A 19372-nucleotide genomic window follows, 5' to 3' on the forward strand; every position below is an offset into this window, starting at 1 on the left:
ACACGGCAAAGGTGATTTGGTTGGTGGAGCAGGACAGCGGCTTTCAGGACCAGGAAACCTCTCTGTGCACTGGGCCTGGCCAAGCCGTTGGAGTCACAAGGATCCCTGCTGTGTGGCTGAGTCAGAAGAAAGCATTAACTCATCTCTGTGTGGGCAGACGTCCTCCCGCCATAACCAGCGCGGGTCATTAAACCCAGATCTCAGGAACGTTTCCATCCCGCGTGGCGTTCGGTCACCTTCTGCCAGCGGCTACTGAATTAACTGCAGGGAGCAATAGCAGGGCAGGGCAGTCCTGCCCAGGGGGACTTTCTAGGAAATACAAATAGGAATTCAGCTATGGTAGAAATGGCTCTCTCGCTGCTTCGTGCGCTGGCACCTTTGCAAAGGGGGAGGCCTTGTACACACCAGTTGCCATTGCCCACTGTCAAGGGAGGGTGGAAGTTTTGAGGCCAGCGGGGCCACGAGGGAAGCCTGAGCAGCAAGGAGGATAGAACGCAGGCAGTTTTCCTGGAGAGGTGCGTGCTGTCACGCTCCGGCCTCCACGCGGCTCCCGCCGCTCCACAAGGGAGGCGGGGGAGGATGCCGACCCCTTTCGGGCAGGTAACCAAAGGAAAGAAGGGACCCAGGGGGAGATCAGTGTCTTTCTGAGGCCCTCAAAATGGGCCAGGCTCTCCAGCGGCTTTGTCGATATTTCTGAAGTCCTGTCACTGGCTGAATTAGCATTTTCTGTTGCTAATTAACAGCCTGTTGTCAACCGCTCTCCTGGGCCGGGGGCTAAGCTCAGAAGCACAGGGCTGGCTGTGCTTGCATGCGGCTGACAGCGGATCCTTCCCCTGTGCCAAGTGCCGTGCATGCGAAGGCCTGGAGGGCAGGGGATTTTTCTTCCCTGTGTTTTCAGGATTGTTCTTGTTTCCTGGCCTGCTCTGCTCTGGATGGCTCCAGGAAGCACCATCTTTGAGAAGAGGTTCATCACATCAGGCTCATTACCTGAACCCAGCCCCGGTTGTTGGCTCTTATCCAGGTCGCTGGGATCTGAAAGCAGCCACTTTTGGAGCAGCTGTTTGCTGGCCCAGTTGGCAATTTAATTGGATGGCTGAGGAGCACCTCAGTAGGTTTTCCCTGTGGGCAGGTGCCCATGTCCACACCACCACTAACATGCTCCGGCACTAGCCCGGTAGCTGAACTGCCTCCTCCACATGACTGAGGCAGCTTGCGCAGGCCTGGTCTGTGATGTGTCCAGTCTGAGGAGGAATGAAGGACGCCAGTCAATCCAACGCCCTCCTCTGAGGCCTGTTTCTGTCCCTCATGAATCCAGGCAGAGTTCCAGCAGCATCTGCTCCTTCCACCAGGGAGCGGTGGGCATTGTCCGGAGTCCTCCACTTGGTGTCTCCACCCGGCACCTTTGTTTTGCGCCTTTGCCCCTCACTCTTGTGTCTGTTGTCCCGAGAAATCAGCCGGGTGCTGGTGCCTCTCCCTCATTTGTGGGGGCAGGTCTTTTGTTTGGGGTAGGCCTGCCACCTGCCTCCTAGGATTCAGATAGGCCAGCACTCTTAACCAGCCCCACAAACAGCAGGTAATGTCAGCTTCTCCAGACGTGTTGACCACCCAACAGCCTCTGGCTGCTGCTCAACCTTTGCATGCGTTCGTCATTCTGGCTTCTTTACCAAAGCTCTCAGAAATAGCTTCCAATGTGGATTGGGCGATGGAATTTCCATCGATTAGTCGATAAGCAGGGGAGCTGCACCGGGGTTAGCTCCTGGCTCCGGGAACTAACCCCTCTGCAGCTCTGCCTTTTAAATATATTAATAGCCAGTAGGCTCTTAATACATTTAAAAGGCTGGTGCATAGCGCGAGGGACCCGTTGTGAGCTGGGAATTGGCTGTCCTGGTTTGTGCCAGGTCTTCCCTGCTACGCCTCTGCTTTTTAAATGTATTAATAGCTAGCAGGTTCTTTAATATATTTACAAAGCAGAGGTGCAGCACCCAGTCCCCGCTACCCCCCTGCCCTCTGTGGAGACGGTGCTGGGTGGAACCAGCTTTTAAGCTGGCTCCCCCCAGCACCGGCACCAGCAACCCCCCTGATAGAGGCAGCAAGGGTGGGAGGGGGAGCGACTAGTTGAGGGACTAGTCACTTATATCCCTATGGTGTGGGCACCTGTCCCCTACAAAATAGGTTGAGACAAGCCACCTCATGTAGACCATTGAAGAGCAGTTTGGAGGGTGACAGCTTTTCAGGAGCTGCCTGGGTCAAAAGCTGAGGCGCTACAGGTGAGAGTCGCCTTTGTGGCTAACATATTCTTGTCTGGGTCACTCAGGGCTGAGAGCGTTTGCACCGTGGCAGAGAATGCAGGATCAAGGGTGAATTATTCTTCAGCTAAGCAGCTCTCAAATGCTCTTTCATGGGTTCTGTTGTGGGTACATAACAGCAAAACAGTCAGACAATGTAGTGTATTGTGTGTGTGTGTGTGTGTGTGTGTGTGTGTGTGTGTGTGTGTGTGTGTGTGTTCAGAACATACATGCACGCATACACAGATGTTTTAAAAAATAGGTTAAGACTGTTAAGGGTTCAAAGTCAAGTAGTCAGAAATTAGGAAATGCCAAAGCTGAGTTTTGCCGGTGTTACCTTGTTTCACTGCCTGATGCTGTGCCCTGTGGAAAACAAGTGTGTGATCATGTGGTTAGACCAGCAATGGGCAACTTGGGTTAGTGGGTGGGCCGCATGAGTCGCCTCCTTTGTCTCAATGGGCTGCAAGATTCTCATAACCAAGACAGTCTCCCAGGATAGGGGAGTTTTGCTCACGGTACTTGTGTATGTAGAATTTGTGGGGGGTGCAGATTGAACAGTCGCAGCACTTTGGCTGTGGAGCGGCTCTGAGACAGTGCTGTGTGCAATCAGCTTTACGTATATGTCCCGTTAGTAATACCAGGAGAGGAAAAAGCAACACAGATGGAAACCAGCAGAACCTGGCAACCTTGCATGTGGGCACCAGTAAACACAACGTCTCATGGGCAGAGGTGAAAGTAAGCGGGTGCGCCCAGTGCTCAGCTCCGGCAAGAGCCTGCGGTGAGCTATTTAAAGAGCTGGCAAAGACCCGGTTTGCAATAGGACAGTTCCTGTAAGAGATGTTAAGTTACTGTCACTGCTGCTCCTCACGGGCCACGCACAGAGCCCTGCGGGTTGTCCACCACAGGGTTAGACTATCATCAGATCTTTATGCACGGAGGGGTTGAAGTTAGATGCCATTGACTTTGTTGGTCCCAGGATTTCACGCTTGGTAGCTAAGCAAGTGGGTGATGTACCAGGTTCTTGGCACCAGCCAGCAGTTCTTTCTATTGCTGCAGTGTTGGTTTGTACCAGCCCTGCCTTCGTGCTGCAGGCGACGGGAACGTGTCTACAAAGGGAACGTGCATAGCATGTTGGTTACCCAGGGCTGCAGAGCACTTGGCATGCCGTTGTGACTCAATAGGGGCAGTGAGTAGCTGGTGTTCTGATAATATAGGCAGGTGAAATGAAGCAGAAGGGCTAGTTGACTTGCCCAAGGCCTTGCAGAGTGAGTCAGTGGTGGAGCTGGAGAAGAACCCAGGAGTTCATATGTGCAGTCTTCTGGGCTAGACTCGAAATACACTGTGCTCTACGAGAAGCTATTTAAAACCACCTCCCTGCATGCTGGGTTTGCTAAGATGCCATCTCTCTGCTTTGTTATCAGTTAGCCAATCTTCCCCACCCTGCTGGGTTGATCATGTACCTCACAAGCCCTTCTCCACTTCCTTTCCTGTGCTGTCTGGTGGGCTGTTCTTTACACACACACACACACACACACACACACACACACACACACACACACACACACACACACACACACACACACACACACACACACACACACACACACACACACACACACACACACACACACACACACACACACACACACACACACACACACACACACACACACACCACTGCCCGTGAGGTGAAAGCAAATACAGTTGCAAAGGTGAGACTTGAAATCCGCGGCTGCTCAGGGAAGTTTCCTCCCAAACTTTCCTCTCTGCTTGGAAGACTCCTCCCAGTTGGGCAACCAGATGAATTCCCTTCCCCCCCCCCCCCCCCCCCCACCACTTCCCCATCAATAAAACGGGCAGGAGTGTCAAGCCCTTTCTGAAAGCCTTTTTCAAACCCTTTCACCTTCCAGGGTGGGGAGGAAGGAAGTGAGCTGATGAGCCTCCAAAGAGGAAAGTGTGTTATGTTGCCCGTGCAGTCCAGGGGAATCCATTTTCATTCCTGTGATGAAGTGAATTGAACTGTCAAGTAGAGTTAAGCCAATTACACTGTGTCAACCCCTTTGCGATGAACACGTCCCCTGAGGAATGGCTCCATGGAAAAGAGCATTGACCCGAACGGATGCATGTATGTGTGTCCCAGAACGAAAGGGACCAGAAAACCAGGGAGGAGTAAAGGCAGGAAGATGCCACTCTGCGAGGTGGGCAGTGAAGAGCCCTGTTTGTAAAGGCGTTTTCGCGGGTCGGCATTTCCGATGTAAAACATGGATGAGAGAAGCGGGGCACCATCAGGTTTGAAACGAAGGCCAGATGTGTGGTCAGGGGACAGCTGGGAGAAGGACTGTGGCAGAGACCAGATGGCTGCGTTCCTCGGCGAGGTGGTGCGGGACAATAGATGAATGGTCTCTCCAGCCCCTTGCACGCTCCTACAACTGCACGTCCAGCCCCAGCGGGGGGGGGGGCGGGGCAGGGGGGAAGAGGAGCAGGCCTCTGTAGTAATGGTTTTTCCCAGCAGGGAAATATTAACCCTGTGTCACCTGAGTGTTGGTTTGTCCTTCTCATTGCCCCAGACCCAGATGGAGGAGTTCAGGCAGCTCAAGGAAGCTTTGCAGAAGATGCCAAGTTTCAAGGACGTGGGCCCTGTGAAGGGACAGCAGCAGCTCCAGGCATTGAAGGAACAGCCCCCAGCTCCCGGCGGCAACCGTTTATCGTTTTCTAGGCAGAAGGTAAAGTACCCCGGCATTGGGCCTTTCTGGGTTCAAACCAGGGGCATTCTGGGCAAAGGAATGCTGCTTGGCGGGGTGGGCGAGTCCCTGGGGTTAATTCTCGCCCCCCTGCCCCTGTTCCACTCTCCACAAGGAATACAGCACTGTCCTCTCTCCTCCTGCCAGGCGTCTGCAGCCAAAATGCCTCTGAGCCCTTTGGCTCAGGAGAAGCCCCCTGGTGGGAGCCTAATGAGGCCACAGATCTCTGGGGTCAGGAGCCAGGGAGAAGAGACTTTGCCTCACGGCCAGACCTCACATAACAGCGATGGCCCCAGATCCCAGGGCGATGTCCTGTTTGTCCATCCGGCCCCGCTGCAAGAAGGTAACCCACCTCCAGTAGCCCTGCCTGCCTGGCCGCAGGGGCACGGGAACGGCGCTGTGATCCGATTCGCACGGACAGTGAACAGCGTGCAGAATGGGAACACGGTAAGTGGAGTGCAGTCAGCTGTGTAATCCAGGCTGGGACGAAGGGGGAGCTAGTGACACTAGACAGCCCAGGCTGTCAGGCTGGGAGCCAGGGACTCCGAGAGACCCACAGCATCTGTCTGAGTCCAGCAGCCTTTTTTAACATTTGGAAGTGAAACCAGTGTGCCTGGAAACCAGCTCCCTGTCCTGGAAAGTAGGCGTTTTTATTTAGTGCTAGCTGGTATACGCGGCGGCATTACTCGGGTCCTTAGCTCCATTCGTTTTTGTTTTTGGAAAATAAAATGAAAATGTCCAGGCTTCACTGAAATCATTGTGCTGGGGAGGAGGGGTTCAGCATGCAGGCTTCACTGGGGAGAGAAGGCAACCCCAGCTCTCTCTGCCTGTGGCAACTTGGGGCCAGGTGAGAAGCACCTCTCCATGGCCACAGCAGCTCCAGCAAGAACAGCCAGGGGAGGGGTGCATGTCCCTCGGCTGCCCCCTGCGCTCCCAAGCCAGAGTGAGGAATGTATAAAACTACACTTTCCCTTCGCTCCCTGACTGAGGGGAGCAGCCAGCAATGTCTCTGTATGAATTGGGGGGGGGGATTGTCGCCCCCCGCTCTCCCTAGAGAGAGCCTGAGCAGTTGGAGGCTCTAGATAGGAGAGGGCGACCCCAGCCAGCCCCTTCCACCTGCCTGGTGATTCTGTCTCTTTTCTGTAGGGTCTTCTGAGAAGCAATCCCATTCCAGGCACATCCCATTGTCCTGGCCCAACCAAACCCTGCCCTTGCTTTAAGTTGTGGTAAAAGGAAGCTGCAAACCGAATTTGGTGGCCTAGTCCTTGCTGTTTAGGAGGAGTTTTTGAACACACAGACCAACAGACTCTCTCAAATATATAGCCGATAAAAATGAGTCGGTTCCCTGCAGGCTGCAATGACGCAGCGGTGCCTGCAGCCATAGGCGCGTTCCGCACCCTGCACACCCTCGGCGGGGGCGTGGATGCCCGGGGAGGAGGAGTTTGTTCCAGGCTCTCGTTTGAGGGGCCCCCTAAACTGAGTGGCACTGTGACCCGTCCTGCAGTGCCTCAGCCCTGCCGTGCCCTCGTTATGACACGTCGGGTCAAATTGTGGTGAGTGAAATCGGTGGCACTGTGATCTTGCGTACTGGGTCATGGCAACGAGTGTGGGGAGCCAGGCCCAGCCCTACTGCGGGGACGAGTGCGCTCCCATTGACAAACGTCCGGGGGTGTCCCTGCCATGGAGCGTGGCAGATCTTGAATTCTGAGCAGGGTTGCATTAGAATCTGACCATTTCCATCAGTATTAACGTGCATCTCCTCTTCCTCCCCTCCCTGTCCAGTCCCTGGAATGCTGGGGCAGGATTGAGCGTGCCAGCCTGCAGCGAGAGTTGCCCCTAGGTTTGTTGCGAGCCAGCAGGGTGTTTTTATTGTGGCTGGTGAGGAGTGAGGACTCTCTTCCTCCCCCCGGCGTCTGCCAGCTTTCGGTTTCCAGCTTTCATTTTCATTTGGCGATTTCTTCCCTCTGAGCGAAGGGAAAAGGTGACTCTCTGGCTGGTCTGCAGGGAACAATCCTTGGGAGACGTTTGCGTTTCCTCATCCCTGGACGTCCTCTGGGAGGAGAGTGCTGACTGCTGGCCTGAGGCGCAGCCAGGCACTTTGTAACGAAGTGTTCGGACGGTTTCCGCTGTTCCTTTCCCCAGTTCTCGCTAGACTTTGGTTTGCTCCCTTTGTAAACTGCTAGACTGTGGTTCAGAGAGGGCTGGAGCCTGCACTCCCATAGCTGCAGGGATTCCTGCTCCTTGGAGGATGCTTGTTTGGCAAATAACTCACCCCGGGTGTCTTCATCGACCCTCGTCCCTTCTACCCTCTTTACCATCTAGCTACAGCCCAGAGCTGGACCTGGGGTCTCCTCCGCAGAGCAGGGGGAGCCTGTTCATTTGCTCCAATGGCTTTTGGATCAGGGCCATAAAATTAGCTACAGGCTGAGTAGAACTGACTCCACTGTCAGCCAAGGAACAGAGAATAAGGGGATGACCAGCCCGGTCCTCTGCTTCTCCTTTATAGTGCTGCTCATCCATATTTATCCTAGTTATTTACGGCTTTTTCTGTTGTGCTCTTCAGCATGGCATTGGCGCTCTTTGGGGCTGTCACGAATTTATCTGCCCAAGGGGGGGTCCTCCCCTAAGGTGGGGGGGGGGGACGTATTGTCATCCCTGTGTTCCAGCTGCTGCAGACATTTCAAGGACCTTTGTTCCAGAGGTCTGAGCACTCACCACTCCCGCTGACTCCCGCTGGTTAGTGACTTGCCTAGGTCCACACAGCGAGTCTGCAGCACAGCCAGGAACCCCCAGCTGAAGGGTCTCTGTGTCTGGCAGATAAACCGAACATGTTTCCTTGGCCAGGTGTAGGGATACGAGAAATGGAGCTGGGCATCGGTGAATGCGGGAAGATCGGAGAGCGGGAGAATTAATTCTAGAGCGCGGGTGGGGGAAAGACACCCGAAACCTCAGATGTTTGCCATGCTGGTCCCTGATCAGTCAGTGCCTATTTCTCTGCATCACTATAGTCGTCTTTTATGCAGTCTTTGGTTTGGGGACCACCCCCCCAACTATATTATCTTCCAAATCCCATGTGGATTTACATGCTGGCCTGGTCCAGAAACACTCTTGTCCTCAGCCTTTGAGTAAGGACATTTTGTACGTACTCAGCAGGATAGTTCAGTGACTGGGGTACCTGGGATGCAGAAGAAAGGTTCAACTCCCTACTCTGCCACAGACTTCCTGTGTGACCTTGGACAAGCCACCTGATGCCTCGGTTCTTCCATTGTAAAATGGGGTTGTTAATATCACAGGCATGTCTCTACAGACGTTGTGAAGATGAGTACGTGTTAATTACACCCTGGCAAACCAAACAACACTATAACCACTCTAACTGCATTGTAGTTACATGGTAATTACTATGCCCTTATGTTAAGGACCCTTTTGTTCCATGGACACTGGCTTGCTGAGGACAGGCAATCACAGATCACTTAGCCCACCCAACAGAAGTTTTTTTTTCTTTTTTTTTTTTAACTCAGAAAATGGTAGCATGGCTGGCAGCGAATGCATTCCCCCCCCGCAGAGCAATTCCTATCCGAATGTTCCCTGCTGAAAGATGTGATCCAAACGTGAGGGGCAGTGAGTCCAAGAGGCCGGGTAGATTGTACCGTTCTTCACTCTCTCTGCAGGCTGACAAAGTGGTGGGGAGCATTCCGGGGAGAACCAGTGAGGAAAACCACGCTCCCGGAGGGGAAGTGCCACATCCGAAACACCCATCTACGTCGGAGAAGGAGGCAGCTCTGGCCAACCATCCCTCAGCAGGCAACAAACAGGCCCAACTGCAAAGGTTTGTACTGCTCGGCTCTCCTCTGCTTGCGCATTCAGGGGGAAGAAGGCTAAAGAAAGTCATGAAAGCCCACTGAACCTTTCTCTTTGCTGGGGGAGAGGGGACTGTTCCGTGTCCTCTTCCATATGTAGAGGCACAAATGGACTCCAGGTCCCAGCAAGCTCTGCTCCTTCTTGATTTGCCCATGCAATGCTCCAGCATGCTTCCGGCTGCAGGCCACTCATGTCACGATGCAGCATTGCATGCTGGGATGCATGGCCTGGTGGGTTCTATTTCCATGTGGAAGACGAGGGCAACATGGTGCCATGGTGCAGAACTCTGCACGGGCTGCATTTAGCCAGCGAGGTGGGCTGTGGCTGTCACTCCTGTAGGCATCGTGCAGTAGGAAGAGACTGCGGGGAAGCGAGGGCTTCTGTTGAGGAAGGTGCAGGGCATGGATTGAGTCATAGCTGGCAGAAATGGCAGTGCATGATTTCGAGTTGATTCTGCCAACCTCTCTGCAGCGGGGAAGTTAGAAATGAAAATGGTGTTTAGCAGGCTGACAAAATACAGCACAGCGGAGCCCGTGCATCTTCAGCAGCAGGGCCGTTAAGCAATCCCATCAGCTCCTCTAATTAAGAGGCATTAAGCAGAAGTTCCGTCGTGTTTTCCACTAATTAATCAGTAACCCATCAAGCTCTGTGGGAACGACCAGAGCAAGAGCTGAAGGCTTGTCATCTTCGAGGTTCTATGGTAATTGAGAGGTGGCAGGCAACTGGGATGCGCCTGTCTCTTGGCCTTGCATCTGGGTTTGAGGGGAAGCTTCTGCACTTTTCTCTCTTGTGGATTTCTTTCCATCTCGTGGGTGGAGCTGCTGCTTGGATCCATGTCTCTGTCATACCAGTGGGGGAAGCTGCTTGGAAGAGCCTTGTGTGATTGTAAGGTGGACACCTAGGCCTTGTCTACATACATAGGTTGCACTGATTTAAGAGGTTTGTTAACTCTCCAGTAAAACTCAGGTGCGCTGTCCGGAGTAGATGCACTTGAATTATTTTACAATTGGCTTATCTTGACTTTAGCTTAATGCGGTAAATGTAAACCCATTTCATTGTGGCCAGGCAGCGGCTTGCACAGGTTTAACTGAAGAGATTGAAAACAGGCACAATTTTTCTTTTAGGTGAAGCCTTACTATGGAAATTTCCCAGCTTCTTTGGGGCTGTAGTTTTTATTAGACAAATGCAGAAGGCCTCTTTGTACAGCAACCTGTATTACTCGGCCTTCGTTCCATGGTATATGGGAGAAGAGACGAATGCTCTTTGGGTAATCTACGATACATTTGAGGGCGTTTGTGTCTCTGTCCGTCTGTCTGTCGGTTTGTTCAAGAGCTTCTCCTAAACAGTAAGAGCAAGGAGCACCAAATTCGGTTTGCAGCCGCCTCTTATCACAACTTAAAGCAAGTGCAGGGTTTGGTTGTGCCAGGACAATGGGATGTGCCTGGAATGGGGTTGCTACTCATAAAACCCTACAGAAAAGAGACCGAATCACCAGTCGGGTAAAAGGGGCTGTCTGGGAGTATGCCCCCAAGCCTCCCGCACTTCAGGCAACCATTAGGGAGGACAAGGGAGGGGGGGCTGAAGTCCCCCCTCCTCCTCCAACTTATACAGGAACATTGCTGGCTGTTCCCCTTCATCAGGGAGTGAGAGGAAAGCGCATAGTTCTCTGCATTCCTCACTCTGGTTGGGCAGTGCAGAGGGCAGGCTAACCTGGACCTTCCCCAGCCAGGGGACATGCACCTCTCCCCCATCTGTGCTCGCTGCAGCAGCCATGGAGAGGCGCTTCTCACCTGGCCCCAAGCTGCTGCGGTGAGAGAGGGCTGGAGTTGTCCTCTCTCCCCAGAGCACCCTGCAAAGTGAACCCCTCCTCCCCAGCCTCACCCCACAGCAATGATTTAAATGAAACAGTTTACAAATAAAGGTGGATTCAGAAGTAGGGGGTGACTGTTACACTCAGATCAGGAAATGTAGACTCATTGTTTGTATTGCATTCATGCTTAGCAGCCCCAGTCATAGCCCACGACCCATTCTGCCAGGTGCTGTATAAACACAACAAAAATACTCCCAAAAAACCCCCAAAGACCTGACAATCTAAGAGAAGGTCTCTGCTGTCCAGCTGGCAGAATGAGCAGTCTGCGTGTGAAAACACTTTGACACTGCAGTTGTTCCAAGTGTGGCTCCAATCCAACATTCTCAGGTGATCTGTTCCCTCCGTGTCTCCAGGTTGCATCCACTTATTTTACTGAAACAAACAGGATGATGCTCCTATTAGATCTGCAGATCCAGTCACGCTGGGGGAGAGACAACTTCGGAATGGTCGACTGAGTTGTGATGGGGACAATCACCCTTCATTTCCTTCCCCCTCTCCGTCGTGTTCTCTCAGCTTGCCAGCTCCTCAGGACAGGCGCTGCCTCATGTTGTTAGGGATCTAAAATCCTGTTTAATCACTTAATTGATTAAAAGGGGGCAGGTGGGCTGGAGCTGTGTGTCCCCGCCCCCCCCCCCCCCCATATGGCAGGCAGGGAGCTGCTCCAAACCCTACTGATTAACTGCAACCGGCAAGTCTCACCTGTTAAGAGCAAGGTCTACCAGTTAACCATTCACATCCCTAATTGTTTTGTATCTGTACAGTCCCTAGAACCATAAGTAGCTTCCCAGTGGCTTTAAGGAAACATACTAGATGGATGAGGTTAGCTTGATGAGCCATGGAAATTGGACATGGGTGTCATTAAATGCAGCCTTTGGCCTCGACTGACTATTTCATTGCTGTGAGTTGTTGCATATAACACAGAGGGGAGCTCGTCACCAGTAAATAAGTCAGAGCATTCAAGCAATGAGCCATTTGGCATGAGGAGACAGAGTCCTGCAAATCCACGGATATCCGCTATGTATCGATGGGTATCCGCATCCACGGATGTCAGTGCAGGTATCCTCGGCTCAGTTTTGCAGATATGGATACAATTTGTGTATCTGCACAGGGCTGTAGAGATGGAGGCTGCAGCAGGGCACTGACAGGGCATTCTCCCTGAATGGATCAAACTGCAAGAAGTCGTCAGAGCGGCTAGGGACTGTCATGTTACTGGATAGTGTGTGTGGAGGGGCGGGGGCATCAAAGTGACATTCTCTTGGAGAGGTCAATGCCAAAAATACACTCAGAGGCAAAGAAGCCATTTGTCCCATGTGAGGCATTATTGCCGGGTGGATTAGATCAGCAGCAGATTCCAAAGCAGCTCTTGAGGGTTGATTTACATTTTGATTGTTTCTCCGGTGGGGTGATCCGGGGTGGCATTCCAGCTACAAGTTCCTTTCTAACAGCTTGCGCGGGGGCAGCATGCTGGCTTTAAATGCAAGATACGCAGCAAGAAAAGCAAATATGGTAGGTGACCAGATTGGCTTACCGGGGACATCCGTGGTGAGCTTAAACACACAAAGGAAGCTTACAAGAAGTGGACAGATGACTAGGGAGGAGTATAAATATATTGCTCAAGAATGCAGAGGACTTATCAGGAAGACAAAAGCGCAACTGGAATTGCAGCTGGCAAGAGATGTGAAGGGTAACAAGAAAGGTTTCTACAGGCATGTTAGCAATAAGAGGGTGATCAGAGAGGGTGTGGGGCCCTTACTGGATGAGGGAGGTAACCTAGCGACAGATAATGTGGGAAAAGCTGATGGACTCAATGCTTTCTTTGCCTCTGTCTTCACGGACAAGGTCAGCTCCCAGACAAATGCACTAGGCAACGCAGTGTGGGAAGTAGCTGGACAGCCCTTGGTGGGGAAAGAACAGGTTAGGAACTATTTAGAAAAACTAAACACACACAAATCCATGGGCCCTGATTTAATGCATCCGCGGGTACTGAGGGAGTTGGCAAATGTCATTGCGGAGCCTTTGGCCATTATCTTTGAAAACTCGTGGAGATTGGGAGAGATCCCGGATGACTGGAAAAAGGCAAATATAGTGCCCATCTTTAAAAAAGGGAAGAAGGACAATCCAGGGAACTACAGATGTGTCAGCCTTACCTCGGTCCCTGGAAAAATCATGGAGGGGATCCTCAAGGAATCCATTTTGAAGCACTTGGAAGAGGGGAAAGTGATCAGGAATAGTCAACATGGATTCACAAAGGGCAAGAAGTCGTGCCTGACCAATCTGATTAGCTTCTATGATGTGGTAACTGGCTCTGTGGATATGGGAAAGTCAGTGAATGTGATATACCTTGACTTTAGCAAAGCTTTTGATACAGTCTCCCACGATATTCTTGCCAGCAAGTTAAGGGAGTATGAATTGGATAAATGGACTGTAAGATGGATAGAAAGCTGGCTAGACTGTTGGGCCCAACGGGTAGTGATCAACGGCTCGATGTCAGGTTGGCAGTCGGTTTCTAGCAGAGTGCCCCAAGGATCAGTTCTTGGACCAGTTTTTTCAACATCTTTATTAATGACCTGGGTGAGGGGATGGATTTCACCCTCAGCAAGTTTGCAGATGACACTAAGCTAGGGGGAGAGGTAGATACGCTGGAGGGCAGGGACAGGGTCCAGAGTGACCTGGACAGATTAGAGGACTGGACCAAAAGAAATGTGATGAGGTTCAACAAGGACAAGTGCAGCGACCTGCACTTGGGATGGAAGAATCCCAACACTGTTACAGGCTGGGAACTGAATGGCTAAGTAGTAGTTCTGCAGAAAAGGACCTGGGGGTTACAGTGGATGAGAAGCTGGATATGAGTCAACAGTGTGCCCTTGTAGCCAAGAAGGCTAATGGCGTATTAGGGTGCATTAGGAGCAGCATTGCCAGCAGATCCAAAGAAGTGATTATTCCCCTTTATTCGGCTCTGATGAGGCCACATCTTGAATATTGTGTCCAGTTCTGCCGCACCTCCCCCTTTCCCCCCGCCACACACACACACATTATAGAAAGGATGTGGACGCATTGGAGAGGATCCAGCGGAGGGTGACCAAAATGATTAGGAGGCTGGAGAGCATGACCTATGAGGAGAGGCTGAGGGATTTTGGTTTGTTTAGTCTGCAGAAGAGAAGAGTGAGGGGGGATTGGATAGCAGCCTGCAACTTCCTGAAGGGAGGTTCCAAAGAGGATGGAAAGAGGCTATTCTCAGTAGTGACGGATGGCAGAACAAGGAGCAATGGTCTCAGGTTACAGTTAGGGAGGTCTAGGTTGGATATTAGGAAAAGCTATTTCTCTAGGAGGGTGGTAAAGCACTGGGATGGGTTACCTAGGGAAGTAGTGGAGTCTCCATCCCTAAAGGTGTTAAAGTCTCAGCTTCACAAAGCCCTGTCTGGATTGATTTAGTTGGGGTTGGTCCTGCCTTGGTTAGGGGGCTGGACTGGACTGTACCTCCTGAGGTCTCTTCCAGCTCTAGGATTCTGTGATGCTCTATGAGCTGAGCCTGGCTGGAACAGGCAGAGCGGAGGAGTGTACTGAGCTGAAGCCTCTTCCACACACTGGTCTGGAGAAGACAGACCAGTTCTGTCAAGAGCCCAATCCTTGAGAGGCTCCCATTGGCTTGGTACCAAGAACTCGGGGATACGCTCCCAGAAATCTTTGTGCCTGATGCAGGTAGCTGCAGCTCTGAATCTGACACAGATATACAGAGTATAGGGAACGAATGCCGGAGCAATGGGGACTCTCCGAGGAAGGCTTAAACTAACACGTGTTTGTGTGTATGAGCCTAGGATAAGCCTACAAAGTAAATATGTGCCCTAAGGGAGTTGGAAGCACCAGTCCCACTAATGTTAATGGCACCTGAGTGTCCAAATCTCTTAGGCAGGTTTGAAAATCTTGACTGGCATGTGCCTCTGAATCGGGGATTTCAGGCTGCATAAAGCAGAAGTCTGAACTTAAACGGAGCCATTTTTCGAGGCTTTACGTTCTGGTACTTCCGCCTCGTTTGCCACTCCTGAAAGTCTCTGCCTCCAGCATTGGTGGAATGTTGCTGTTCTGGAGAAGCAAACTGGTCTTTGGGAGGCTGTACCCAGATGTTGAACCTTCAAGGTTCAGCCACCAAAAACGTGAAGGCGTTCCTCAGAAATCAAGGCTGAGTTCAGGCTTGGTGCAGGCAGGTGCCACTCGAGTGAATCTCAAGGTCTGGGTTTGGCTCTGGTGGTGGTAGAGATCTTCAGAAGTGCTCGGGGGATTGAATTTTGCCCCTCCTAGTGCGTTGTTGCAAGAGCGGGGTGGAGAGCAGTTCCCTTGTTGGAGAAGGCTGGGCCATCTTTGTACCTGGCATAAAAGATGCTTCCTTTCTGGCACTTGTGGAAAATGTCTTCATGGATGTTCTACGTTCTGCACTCCTGTATGCCCCGCTCCATTCCTGTGCACGTTTATAGGCAGGCCTCTGGATGGCCACGCAGAGATGGGCTTCTGAGCCCTGTGACAAGTAGAACTCCTGCACAGAATTGGCAGCATTGAGGCGAAGGATGGCTGTCTTGCCACCAACCGTCATTAAAAAACCTTTGTCGTGCAAAGAGGGAAGTGGGCAGACAGAGCAGGTCCAGGGAGCAACAGGAGCAGGTTGGCATATCATTCATGGGGAAGGATCAAACTCCCCGCCTACCTAGCCAGGTGCTGCCCATCATTCCACAGAGCTCGGAGGCAGGCAGGTCACAGAGGTCAAGTTCTAAAAGAGAGAGCCCCACTGCCCAAAGTAGACAAAGGGACCTTCACCACAACATTGGTCACAATTACTACAGGTTGAACCTCTCGAATCTAGCACTCTCTGGTCCGGCAACATCTGTGGTCCAGTATGTATTTAGTTTGCTGGATGTCCACTGGTGTGGCATAATTTCCTTCGGTCCCATAAAGTTTGTTTACAGCCACCAGTCCTGTCTCTCGCTGTTCTGTGCTGCTATTTAGCTCTAATTTACCCCTAAATGTCTCAATAAGAGCCCAGTAAGCAGTGGAAGTGTGGGTAACGCTGCTAGACCATACTGACCTCCTGTAGTCTGGCAAATTTTCTAGTTTGGCACCGGTCAGGTTGGGCTAGAGAGGTTCAACCTGTACAACCAATTTATATGAAAGATTTTATTGAAGTAGATCTGTAGGAGGCTATCTGAAGGGTTGCTTTGCAACAAGTTCCTTAAAGCCTTATTTATCTTAAGAAGGCATTCTACACTTCACGGTTCTCCATAATGGTTCTTCAAAGTTTGGCCCAATTATTTTAGAAGTCTGTGGTACAAGCAGCATTATTACTTACTGAGACATAAAAAGGATGTTTGGTCTGGTATTTTTCCAGGAAGGCAAATTTATGCCTTCTAATATGTGGGAAGCATGAGAATGTATTCATTTGGAGTGAGAGGAAATATCACCACTGCAGTATAGATAATTTATCACCGTGCATGAATAAGAGATTAAAGCTTTCTAATAATAATACATTCAATTTATAAAGTATTTTATCTTGCACTTATGTAGCATATTAATTCTTCTGTGGTTTTTCCATGTAGCTTGCAGGGCTAACTAATGCAATCTGCTCCTTTCCCAAGATGTATAATTAGGCAGTTTTGCATGTGTTGGATGTGAGTTTGGTTTTGGGTGGGTTTTTTTTTTCCTGTTTGCATTTAGAATATGAAACCTCACTTTGAAATGTCTCTTGCGCTTACTGCTGTGTGGCTTGTTCTGAGTTTTGTTTCTTATTTTTGTTGCAGCTGGCAAGACATTGTAAACAAAGTGAATGCTCAAATGGATGAGGAACACGTGCACAGTTCCGCAAAGCGCCTTCACCTAGACACCAGACCTGAGCAGGAGATACAGAATGGCCATCTATTGGTGGCCAATCAACAGAGAGAGGCAGAGCCTCAGATAGCCAATCAGGAAGGAGACAAGGAAGGGACAGATGATGAGGAGCTCGAGATGGGTATGGTTCCCTGATGCAGTGAAGTACAATAATGACTGATGCTTTCCAAGGGGGAAGGTTACTAATATAAGAAGTCTCTCCAAAACTGCAAGAGAAATTTTAATTTGAAATTTTTGTCAAGATAACTTTTTTTTTTTTTTTTTTTTTTTTTTTAGAAAAAATCCAAACTGGGCCATTTTTGCCCACATCTCTAATCCCTTTCATTTCCTCTGTCTCATGCCCTAGCTCAGTCCTGTTTGGATTCTCAGCACTGCAGGAGACTGCTTCTTGCAGCTGCTACTGTCTCCAGTATGAATTCATGCACTCCACTGGTGTGCTGGAAGGGCTCCCATTCAAGTACTGGCACTGGTTTAGGGTTAGTGCCAATAGGCCCAGAATGCAGGTACAACCAAGGCGTGTTTTGCTGTGAACAAAGTCCAGTTGCGAGGAGCTTTAAAAACTCGTCTCTTTCCTGCCTTGCCACGTGCAGAAATGGAGACTGGTTCTGGGAATCCCCTGACACCCATGCCGCTGCGCCCAGGAAGAAGCATGCTTAACATCTGGCATCCGGCAGGGAACCTCAGGCAAGGGGCTGGATGTGGCCCTTGGTTTGCCTGGATCCGGCCCCCAAGACTCGGGGCCACCCCCAGGATTGGGGCGCCTGTGCCAGTGTTCCAGCCCTCCTGCTGCTCCCCCAGGGCTTGGCGCGTACCCCCAGGCTCTGGAGTGCAAGGGGACTGTGAGGACTGTCTTTCGCCTTCTCAGTCAGCCAGTGACGATTTTTTTCTGCTTCTCACTTGTGTGTGGGCCCCGACTGATTTTTCTGTGGGTCAGTGGCCCCTGACCCAAAAAAGGTTCCCCACCTCCTGCCCTTATAAATGACTAAGGAGTCTGTTTCCCTAGGGATGGAAGGTGAAAGGGGCTGCGTCTAGTAATTTACAGGGGAGGCTGTTGCCCTTATTCTCCTCTGTCATCTGGGAAGTCCATTTCATCACCTGGATATTGGGGGTGGGGCAGCCCTTTCGTCCAGCCTTGACCTGTCCCCTTTCTCCAGGGCACATGCTTATAAACAGAAGCAGTGTGCCGGGAATTCACGCAGGCTGAGGCAGTTTGTCTCCTGTCTATAAGAGAGAAATGGAGACTCCCGTTCCACTGTTTCTGGCAAGAGACTTGAGTTCAGTCTCCCACATCATTTCTCTTTTCGGAAGAGGGATTCCAAGCTCCAACCTGGCAGTGAATTTCCCAGCATCCTTTGAGGGCAAAGAGTAAGCCAATACAAAGGCCAATGAATTGCATTAGTCCATCAGACAACTGCAACGGCCTTGGAAGGTTCAGTCTGGGCAGCTGGAGGAAACCGGTCCTGGTACATGCTAGGTGTGGACCCTCTGCTGTTCCAGCTGCATTGAGACTGCCCAGATAGGTTCAGCCACCTAATCCTGCATTTGCAAGGAGAAGCCATTCAAAGGTGGAGAGGGAGGGAGGACCATTTGATCGGATGCTACAGTTCATCATCAGGCAAGGAAATGGTTCATGAGTAATTCACAAGGGGTATGTCTACACTACCACCCTAGTTCGAACTAGGGTGGTTAATGTAGGCAACCGGAGTTGCAAATGAAGCCTGTGGAAGGAGTCGTACCGGTAGTTCGGAATAGGAAGCCTAATCCGAACTACCTAGTTCGTGCCGCGTGTAGCCGCGGGCACGGAGTCCGAACTAGCGGACATTTAAAAATGGTGGCGCCTGGCAATATGCAAATGAAGCCCGGGAAATTCAAATCCCGGGCTTCATTTGCAACTTCGGTTGCCTACATTAACCAACCTAGTTCGAACTAGGGTGGTAGTGTAGACATACCCTAGCTGAGGGTTGAGAGGGGAAGAGCCTTTATCTTTGCGTCACTTCACAGGCAGTGTGTAAATCAGGCCTGCACAACATATAGCCCGAGGGCCGCATGCGACCCACATGGGCTCACTGTGCGGCCCGTGACAACTACGGGTGGCACGGCCCCATCCGATCCGCCGGCTAGGCGGAGGAGTGGAGTGCCACCAAGGAGGGGGAAGTGCAGCGATTCTCGCCGCTGGGCTGCCTGCGTGCAGCTCCGGCGCGAGGAGACGGGGCGTGAGCCAGAGGGTGGGACATCGGTAGATGCCAGGAAGGGGAAGACACCAAGACACCAGGCAGGGTGAAGGAGAGATAAATGCAAGGGGGCCAAGTGGAGACATGCGGTGTGGTGTTTTTTTCATTTTTGTTTGTTTTGCTCAACAAAAATTTTTAGCTGGGTGTTCGGTATTTTTGAGGAGAGCATCCCTACTTGCGGCCCGCAGCTGTTTTCTTTGGAGTAATATGGCCCTCGCCACTTTCCGAGTTGTGCAGGCATGGTGTTAATATTGTCAAACTGAGGGTGGGACAATCACACCATCTCATTGTTGTCATGCTGGACAGGGGAATTGAGGGAACCATGCCCCTTTGTTTAGTGATAGCTGAAACAATTGAAGGCCGCTGCCCAAGGACTAGACTGTTTTCAAGCCTGGGTTGTTGATGGGTCATGCGGCCCAAGGGGTTTCTTAGGGATCTGATAAATAATGCAAAGATGAGGGATTGTAGCAGTGCATCTGTGTGCAGGGGAGAAGCAGCAGAAACATCTCAAATAGT

The 19372-nt window shown here is 51.3% G+C and overlaps 1 protein-coding gene across 4 annotated transcripts in view; it reads left to right on the forward strand.

Moving 5' to 3' along the window:
- The window catches only part of LOC102450495 (uncharacterized), a 91803-nt gene that overhangs the window by 46208 nt on the left and 26223 nt on the right, over positions 1 to 19372 (forward strand). For all 4 annotated transcript variants that reach the window (XM_075906715.2, XM_075906714.2, XM_006124659.5 and 1 more), the window contains exons 7-10: positions 4853 to 5008; positions 5174 to 5473; positions 8695 to 8852; positions 16538 to 16746. In XM_075906715.2, coding sequence (XP_075762830.2) covers positions 4853 to 5008; positions 5174 to 5473; positions 8695 to 8852; positions 16538 to 16746 — 823 coding nt within the window. The remainder of the gene's footprint in view (positions 1 to 4852; positions 5009 to 5173; positions 5474 to 8694; positions 8853 to 16537; positions 16747 to 19372) is intronic.

This window comes from Pelodiscus sinensis, chromosome 24 (assembly GCF_052426305.1).
Source record: "Pelodiscus sinensis isolate ZL-2025 chromosome 24, ASM5242630v1, whole genome shotgun sequence".
Lineage (NCBI taxonomy): Eukaryota > Metazoa > Chordata > Testudines > Trionychidae > Pelodiscus > Pelodiscus sinensis.